Source organism: Thunnus maccoyii, chromosome 23 (assembly GCF_910596095.1).
Source record: "Thunnus maccoyii chromosome 23, fThuMac1.1, whole genome shotgun sequence".
Lineage (NCBI taxonomy): Eukaryota > Metazoa > Chordata > Actinopteri > Scombriformes > Scombridae > Thunnus > Thunnus maccoyii.
In genome coordinates this window covers 13,504,976-13,514,910 of record NC_056555.1, presented here as the reverse complement: position 1 = coordinate 13,514,910, position 9,935 = coordinate 13,504,976, and the positions used below count along the sequence as shown (strand labels likewise).

Here is a 9,935-nt window from a genome sequence, read left to right as displayed (position 1 = left end):
GAGAATGTTTTTGTTGAGCAAACAGGCACAAATAGACACAACTTGATATGCATAGACATGGACAAGACTAACTTTAAATATGGGACAATATTTGCTTCCATTTTGTATTATAGCATTTTTACACCCTCGAGTGTACAGCACAGGGGTAGAATAGAGAGAGCGATGGTGAGAGAAAAAGACAGAGAGACATGCAGAAGGAGTGCAAAGTGAGAGAGAGGGAGCAGGGTGAATAAGCCGTTTGTTTGTCCCTCCGCTGTCCTCCTTGGCCTTGCCTGGTGCTTGGTGCCTGGCGTCCAGGGTCATTTCCTTTCATAACGACCACAGCCATCCTTGCATTAGCATTTTCACGGCTGTGGGGGCAACATTCGGTGTGTGTGAGAGTGTGTTTTGGTTGCTTGCTCGCTACAGGCCTCATTATGCAGGGACTGGGGAAGACAGAGAGAGGGGAGCAGGGCCGAGACATCGACCTGACATCGCTGAGATCCACCATGCCAGCCAGCGGCCCTCTGCAGGTTAGTGAACTGAAAGGGAGACCTGTGTGAAAGGGGGGAGAACGAAGAGGGGGAGACAGAGTCAGGTAAGGACAGGAGAAAGAAAGAAAGTTGCAATATGCAGTAGATGCAACTCTCTCTCTTCTCCTCTGTTTCCTCCTCATTCTCAATCCCTCTTCCCTTCTCTCTTTCATCTCCTTTTCTGTCAGTCCTGGTCTATCTGTGACTCTGAATCGCTGCTCCTGTCTTAGCTTTGCCGCAGAGCTGTGGTATGTGCTGCCTATGTGAGAGCTGAGGATCAGAGGTTTGCTGTGTGGCGCCCTGATTTAGGCTCTCTATTCTGAGACCAAGCTACGCTCGCAACATCCATCAAATCTCAATTAGGGCCTGGGTGCAAAGGCTAATAAAGTCCTCTAATGTAGCTACGGGTCAACAGAGCAGGTACTCACTAATGCCAAGAAAAAGGGGTCAAGGTAGGGTTGGGGTCTTGATAGATCACTTTTGAGAGGATGCTTTATAAGTAGCATTTTAAAACTGTTTTTTCATTGTATGTGTATTCATGTTTTATACATATTTTCTTTTCTTTTTTTAAGGAGTCAAATGTCGTAGCTTTTTTGAGTCAGGTTTTGTTTGCCATTGTTTAAAGCAGTTTTGAACTTCCTTCTTTCCTCAAATAATCTTCTCACTACCTCCCTAACACTACCGACGTCCCAGAAACACACACACACACACACACACACACACACACACACAAACACACACACTACCCGGTGTCTGTTACAATTCATCTAATGTATCAGTGTCAGGGCCAGCAGTGTTCCTGCCCATCAACCAGTGGGACTATCAGTTACTGGTATATTTAGCTACATAGTCTCCAGAGAACAAAGTACTTTAAGAGTGTGTGTGTGTGTGTGTGTGTGTGTGTGTGTGTGTGTGGAGGGTGGGGGTGGTGGGGGGTGTCTATATGAGTGAGACAGTGACAGATGTTGGAGGAAAGGTGTAGCAGAGTGGATGAATGTTAATATTGCTTCAGGGCCATTGCAGTACTGTGAAGTGTCTGTTAGTGTATCTTGAAAACCAATCTTGTTTTTTGTTCACCTAATACTGCTGTCGGTTAAGAAGCACACACCTATATCTGCAAAAATCTGGTATTTTTCAGTAACAAAGTATGTTAATTATCTGTCTTGTGTAATAAATCCGAACTGATAAGTGAAAAAAAAAGTCACACGGTAAAACTGTAATTTCAGATCCTCGCAGTAAGCACAGTGGCAGGTATAGCTGTAGCAAAAATAAGGTTGTTTACCTGCTTGCTTCCATCTCCAAATTTACCACACACATGAATACCAGTTCTGTTCATTCATCCAACTGAACTCACTGGGATTAACACTCCCACATGCACACGCACACACACACAGGCACACACACTCTGAAATTTCCCTGTCATGTTTTGATGAGTCACATTTTAATGTCAATGAGACTGTCTATGAAATAATATAAAATCTGTTAGTAATGCACTCTGTTAAGTGCCAGCAGTGATGACTGTAACCACAGTTAGCTCATACAGTAGCCGAAGCAGATGTCTGCTGTATATTTTAGCAGCGATTAGCAAGATTTAAAGTGACTAATTTGGATTATGAGTGACGATAAAGACCACCATGACTGCTGGCAGAGTCCGAGGAACACTGTCACAGATAACATGAGAACCTATAGCGCCATTTGGCCGCAGGCAGCCGCTAACTGTGGCAGTAATGATCATATCATGCGGCTGAGAATGTAAATGTTTACATTCACAGACGCTAAGCACTCGCCACAAATATTCATTTCAAGTCCAGTGGCTTAATCATATGTTGACAGATGTGAGGAGAGAAATGAGGGATCTCCAGGAAAGCAGAAATAAGTTAATGTATGTAGACATTTAAATAAGCATGTGTGTTTAAGAAATTGCTCGGCATGATACACATCCTGTATGTCAATGCCAGCTAACGCTATATGTTTGTATGTGTACAATCATCACTTTATTATGCATCTCATATGTCTTTGTCATGTTGTTTTAGCAGCCATATGGATGACTGGTTGCTACTGTACTTAAGGTTTAAGATGCAGCAGGTGTGTAGTGGTATATGGAAAAGATATAATCATATAGAGTACCAGCTACTGAATATAATTAGATGTGGCTTTGTTCACAATTGGAAACCTCCACTGGTATTGCACAGTAATTACTGGTAAATAGACACTGCTGGTGCGTTCTGCTGTTAAGGCATATGGCTCATTCATATAGCAAATATTGAAACCAGTCTTTCTTTAAGCTCATTGGCATCTTGCCATTTCGTAATTTGTTCATGGCAGAAGCAATTATACTGGTTGACAAAAAACACCTCCCCTACAAGGATTCAACTCCTCAGGCAATGCAGTTGCCCATTATTATCAACTGAATGTACAATCTCATCTTTTAAGTCAAAATGTAGAAGTCCTCAAAGTGCTCAGAATAATAAAAAAAATGTAAATATGAACGTTTATGTTTGCATGAAAACTGGGCAAACTCCATCCGCTGTGGAAGATCCAGCAAATATGATGAAAAGCTCCAAAATGGAGCGGACTGTGTGGTGATAATGTTTTTAACAGCTGTTGTTTTTTTTAAAGGTCAAGAATGAACTTTCAGTCTCAATCATGTTGGTAGTTTTTGGACGACCCACATGACTTGTTACAGCACCCTCCATATAAAGTTACCAGTTGTTATAAAATGACTTGATTCCAACGTTCCATAAAGTGAGGTTTCACAGCTATGAATTTGGGGTATTAGAGATGATGGATGGGAAGTCACTGGTTTCATTCAACAAACCTATTAAAATGTCGACATAGTATGTTATTTTGTGCCGTGAGTCAGTAATACTCTACTCAGAGCACCTTGAATGTCCTTTGCTGCTTGTTAAATCACATGTTTTTGTCTATAAGAGATAGTTAGTTATAAAATTCGCTTGACCTGAACAGTCTGGACATACCCTTAAGGTCCCATTGGGATTTGAGCTGGATTTACATCATCTGCAGTGAGATGAAAGCCTTGTATGTCAAACAGTCACATACTGTAGCACTTTGAATACTGTTTGGTGGATTTCTACATGACCTGTCTGATTGTGAATGGGTTTCACAGTCTTGTAGTTCATGACATTTTCTCAACATCCGGACGTAAAGCAGTCAGCGTAGCTTCAAATCTTCAAAGTCCAAAGGGAAGCGTGTAATTTGCCGAAATTGTATTTATGAGGCTTTCACGCAGTGTCTGTGTGAAGCTGCCATGATGAATCTATTTCTATGGTGCGAAGGCTTTACACCTCTCAGTCACTCTCTATGTATAGAGCACAGCAACAGGGCGTGGAGCACTGACACAGAATTAGTAAGAATCGCAGTGTCTCCAAGCATGGCAGTCGTATTTCAAAGTATCCACACTCTCAGAGGAGAATAGTTCCTCAGTGATTAAATAGTGCTTTAAAATATAAATTTGTTTGCGGACAGATGCTTTGAGGGTCCTTTAAATATAATCTTTAGAGTGGAAACCAAGCTCGACTGGCTCAAACCAGCACTGTGCGGTATGGTCAGGTTTTAGAGTGCACCCACAGACCACACACGACCACACCTACAGTAGCTGTCAGAGGTTTAATAGATTTGTACCTTTCCATGAGGGGACACAGGACAGAGACACACTGACATATTGACCATGTCTGTTACATCAGCCATTTTTGTTTAACAATATCTCTTTCACCATGGACTGATCATATGATGTGAAGGCCATCCCAGAGTCTTGGCTGTTTGGTCACAGAGTTTGGCCTCACTGACCTTTAATCTCCAAAGCAGGTGCATACAGGTTTTGGGAAGCAACAGTGGTTTTTACATACAATACGTGTATTGTATTACTGTAACATAACCACTTTGTAAGGCATTGCAGTAATTTATTTACTTTTTTCAGTAACAAGCAGTGTAAGGGATTAAAATTAGAAATTCAGTAATTACATTACAGTTACTAATCCCAGTAATGCTCTGTCACTTTTTCACTTGGGGCTTGGCGTCCTAGCTGTCTTACTGGGATTAATGGAGGGTTGATATCAGAATGGTCTCTGTGTTAACCTGACAGACTGCTCTGGAGGAGGAAAAATGTTGTTTTATTCACATGTTGTGTGTTCTTACCTTGCTAATTATAACCACATGTACACCTACATTCAGGAGTCACCTGATGCTAGTTTTGTTCAGAATTGGAGGGTGTTTGAAGCTGAGGTCAGGACTTCTTGAGGGCTGAGTGCAGTCACTGAGGCTATGCTAATGCAAGCTGTTGGATAATCAGTAAATCTTTTCAAACTGTTTCCTGCCTGCTTCCTAAACCACACATTTTTTATTTCTACATGTTAAATACAAAAGATACAATGATTTCAAGTAACTTGCCCAACACTGAACATGACACACCACATGAATCTGTGTGATTATGTGCACAGTGCAAAATTTTGAAAAAAAAAAAAAGGATTTCCTCTTTGAGGGCTGCTTGAGACATAGCATTCATATCTTGGTCAAAGGGCATGAAGCACAAAATTAACTCACAGCAGTCCTACAAGAATGGTAAATATATTTCAGAGACGTGCAAAGTTGCTTGCATGTGAACAAGCCTGAACTGGCCATCGAGCAACTTTAGCAAATCCCAGAAGGACACTGTCAGGCTGGTAACAAATAGTAACAACAATAATAATAATTATATATAATATTAATACCTGTGGATAGAATAATGAGTATACATGTGTCATAACAATGGCAACAACTGTGTTTACCTGTATTGTCAGGTGTATTTTTCTCTGGATAACAGTGCCTTGGTGCTGTGTGTCCCTCCATGACCACCATCCCTCTCATCTCTTTCCCACTTCTCTCACCTCCCAGAATACGTTGCTGCCTCTCTTTCACATTCACAAGTGTGTGTGTCTGTGTGTGTGTGTGTGTGTGTGGTATGTGTGTGTGTGTGTGTGTGTAAAACCCATTCTTGGCCCCTACATGGCAAATGCCACATTCTGAGTGTGGGTGTGAAGAACGAGAATGTGTGTGTGCATGCATGCGTGTGTGCATGCGCGTGTGCGTGCATGTATGCGTGTGTGTGTGTGTGTGTGTGTGTGTGTGTGTGTGTGTGTGTGTGTGTGTGTGTGATTCCAGGAACTTTCATCCGAGACCAACATGATCCTCATCTTTAAATGACTGTTGTTGTGTAATGTAATGTATATCCAACGTATGGTACACCTGTTTCAGGCTCTGTGTGTGCATGTACACGTGTGTGTGTGTGTGTGTGTGTGTGTGTGTGTGTGGATCAGTCTTTTTACATTTTGATAGAAACATAAAATTATTAGTACATGTGGACTGACACTCTTCAGTTCTACTGTAGTTTTTTGACTGGAATTCACACTTGGCATCAGATTATGTCTCAAGTCTGTCTTCATCAGCAGATGGGGTTTAATTTTCATGGAGATGGATCTGTTGACATTTCTTAGAACTTTTAGGACTTCTTGTCCATGTTGAGTTACACATAAAAGTTTGTTCTTGACCATATAAAATCCCAACTCAAGGTTCACTTACTAGTTTGTTCTGGAGCTTTGAACCTGATGAAGACGGTTGAAAGCACAGTAAAGAACAGAGTGTAGTGAGTGTGATACTATTTAACTTGTTTTATTTAATTGGATATCTAATTTATGGACTTTGCCTCCTTTACACATCTGTTGTTTTTTGGGTTTTTTTTTGTTTTTTTTTTACCTTTTTATTGTTTTAACTCTTTTAAATATGCTCTGCTACTTTACTGACCACTGGTTTAAATTCAAAACATTCCTCTACTTAAATACATTTTTCTTTCTTTCTGACCATACTCCCACTTTTTCTTAACTTTAAGGTCTTTCTCCATTTCAGTCTCTCTTTCTCCCTCATACATTGCCCTTCATCTTCTTCTCTTTTTTCTCTTCATCACCCCATCCCCCATTCTCTTCCTTTCTCTCTATCCCTCTTCTTCCTTTCTCCTCTGTCCAAGGGGTAGTGTGTGTTTTCTTTTCATTTTGGGGGTGGAAATGACAGCAGACCCATTATGAATCTGAAACAGCTTTATGGGAAATGGACCCAATTCGCTGCCCTGTGTGTGCGTGTGTGTGTGCAGAAACGTGAAAAGATTTTTTTTTTTTTGAAAGTTTAGAGAGTAGTGTGTGCAGAAAAAGCCAAGATGAGTGATACCAGACGAAAGTTTAGATCCTACCAGATATAAACAATTAGATTATCACACACACCCAGACCAGTCTCTCTGTCTCCTGCTTTCTCTTTTTCATAAACCCACAATTAGACTGTCACAGAGTGAAACACAACAGATATAACTCACAAGTATTCTCATCACACAGACACACGCACACGCACATGCCTGCTCCTTTACTTCCACTTGAGCAGGATTTAAAATCTTGACTCACACGTCTACTTAGATTTTATTTTCAACCAGCGAAAGACAGTGTTTGTCATATTAGCGAACTGATCATCCCTAAAACCTTGAACTGATTATCACATAGAAAATAAATCACTAGCTGCAGCTTGAAGCCAAGAGTGTTGTGTCACACTTCTGTTCCTCCTCCACTTGTTCCAGTCATATTTGCCAAGAAAGAACAGGAAACCCCCTTTCTGGTGCAGAGGCTCCCCTGCTGGGACACTATAACTCACAACACTATAATTCAGACACACACACACACACACAGATAAATCACAAACCCGACTTATAAATCCAAGTTCACTGTATGTCAGTCTTTTAAAGCTTTTCACAGACTTTCCATGTTCATCTGTATACACACCCAGCTCATAAAAAACATGTAGCGGTTAAATGGTTTTTCTGAGAATTCACAAACATGTATTTATTCTCAGAGGATTGTGTGTTGCTTATCAACTGCACATATAACTGCAGCGGTTAAAGGTGCCATATACTCCATTTAAACTGTAACTCATAGAGGTCTAGTATAGCGTGTGCTGCTGCGCTTGGATCACAGCCAAACACATACAGAGACATAGCAGACATGTAGCCCCACATCTGTTGAAAAGCATATAAAAATAAACATAAACATGTACAATGACATAAATATATACATATAAAATGCTGTATAGGCTGTGTGTGGTGCAATAAGTCTGTGCATTAAGTGCAGAGCTTAACCCATAAATGTGAGATTGATATCCTCTCGTCAAAGAAAGCAAATACACATATTTCCTAAAATGTTGAACTATTCCTTTAAGAGAGGCATCAAAAGAGTGTGAAATGATAGAAAACACAGAAAGAGAGAAAAGGGGGGGAGTGAGAGGTACCTTGGCATGTAGAAATTAAGAGAAACAAAAGGTGATTGGGCTACAAATGGACACACATACACACACATGCACACACACAGAATCTGACCTCTTGTGTTTGTTGATAAAACGTGTTGCTATGCGCCAGGCTGCTGGCCAGTATGGAGCCTGTGTATATGTGTGTGTTTATGTTAGTTGAGGGGTGATCTAAAGGTAAATACAGACCTCTCTCTATCTCTGTTTCTCTTCCCTCTAACACGAGTGTTAGGTCATCAGATAAGACTTAAGTGTGTGTGTGTATGTGGGAAAGAACCCAGGTGTAAATGTTGCTGGTCATTCCTGTACGTGTGTTTGTGTCTGTGTGTGTATTAAATGTCCAGTTGACATGTGTTTGTGAACATGTAAATATGTGGTTTGTATGTCTGCCAGTGTGTGTGTGTGTGTGTGTGTGTGTGTGTGTGCGCCTTCATGCATGGTGTGTGCCCAGAGGTAAACACAGCAGTCCCACTGAGATGAAAACCTTTGTATGTTGTGTATTGTGTGTGTATTAGTGTATTAGCTAAGGTGGTCAGTTCATTCGCTTCAGTATTAATATACACAACATAAAATGCAGCTATAATGAATAAGGCTTGTATGTAGTCTAACCCTAACTGCATGACAAGACCAAAATCAATAATTCATTGATCTGGCTAATTAAATATTGTCTGTATAGCCAAATCCTGATAGATAGAAAATCCTGATTCCTCTGTGTTGCTGTTGTCCAATAACTATTAAAAACACATCGATGAGTCACACTAAGTGGCATGTTCCTTCATGACCATGAATGTTGGCACTGTGGTATTTTGAGTCAATCCCACATACTGTTCTGTACACCGTCCTGCTGCCGTAAGTATTTACTGGAATGTATTAATCCATGGTCGAAAATAGTCCCTAGATAATTCAGTTTATTCCTGTTTTAGTAAAGTTTGCCAAAAAACTACAGTGCCCACCTGCATAAGGAAATTACTGAACTTTTTTTAAAGATAAGACTATATATTGGTGACCCGTTTTTAAACATTTAAAGGTGCAGTGTGTAGAATTTAGTTTCATCTGGCGGAACGGACTCGGCAGAAATGGAATATAATATTAATATGATATTAATAAATGTGTTTTAATTAGTGTATAATCACCTTACAATGAGCCCTATATCTCTACATAGGGAGCGGGTCCTCTTCCATGGAGGCTGCCATGTTGCACTGCCATGTTTCTACAGTAGCCCAGAATGGGCAAACTAAACACTGGCTCTACAGAGGGCCTTCCACCTTTTTTGCAAGTTTCGCAGTCACCGTAGGTTCTCCTACACACTTGAAAGAGGAGGGTGAGGGGAGTTATATTCAGTTGGTTGCAATTTGCAACCTCACCACTAGATGCCACTAAATCCTACAGACTGGTCCTTTAAGTCTAGAGTCGGAACCAGTTGGCTTTGGATTGAGAGCCACAGACAGGATAGGCAAGTCAGACAGTATTGAGGGAGATTAACAATGTTGGTTTTGTTCTTTTCATGGGACATCAGCCTTATCCTTAAAGCGATTCAATTAAAAATTAGGTCCCAATATTTTGTAGACCACATTTCTGTCAGTATGTAGATACACATAAATGCTAGACTGATAATACAATCTTAAGAGCAATTGGTAGATAAAACACCTTGAAACAAATACATATCAAGGTGGGTCAAAAAAGCATCTTTTCCTTTAAAAATCCATAGAACATCACACTGGCAAAAACTTAGGAAGAACTAAAATGAAATCACTTACTAAGTACTACATAAATATGAAACAAAACAACAGTAAGTAAGACAGGGAGTTTTATTCATGTCTGTACATAAATATTCTAAACAACAAGCTTTGTGTTCAAGTGTATAACCATTACATTATACAGTAGTAATGCAGTAAATGATGTAGCTGGTTGTGTGAGGTCATATGTGATTTTGAGTTTGTTTAAAGGGAAAAAATGAGAGCGGGGATGGTTCGATGGTAGGAGAGAAAGCGTGTGGGAGGTGGGTGAGGTTCTGCCTTACCTCATCCAGTCTCCATCGCTGATGTGCCTCGGTGCCTGTGGTGCTCATGGGACTATTGTTGATTTAAACACAAT

The 9,935-nt window shown here is 40.4% G+C and overlaps 1 protein-coding gene across 1 annotated transcript in view; it reads left to right on the top strand.

Moving 5' to 3' along the window:
• The first annotated feature begins 416 nt into the window (after window positions 1-416).
• The window catches only part of LOC121890585 (ninjurin-1-like), a 33,476-nt gene continuing 23,957 nt past the window's right edge, over window positions 417-9,935 (top strand). Inside the window, exon 1 of the mRNA XM_042403004.1 lies at window positions 417-512. Coding sequence (XP_042258938.1) covers window positions 417-512 — 96 coding nt within the window. The remainder of the gene's footprint in view (window positions 513-9,935) is intronic.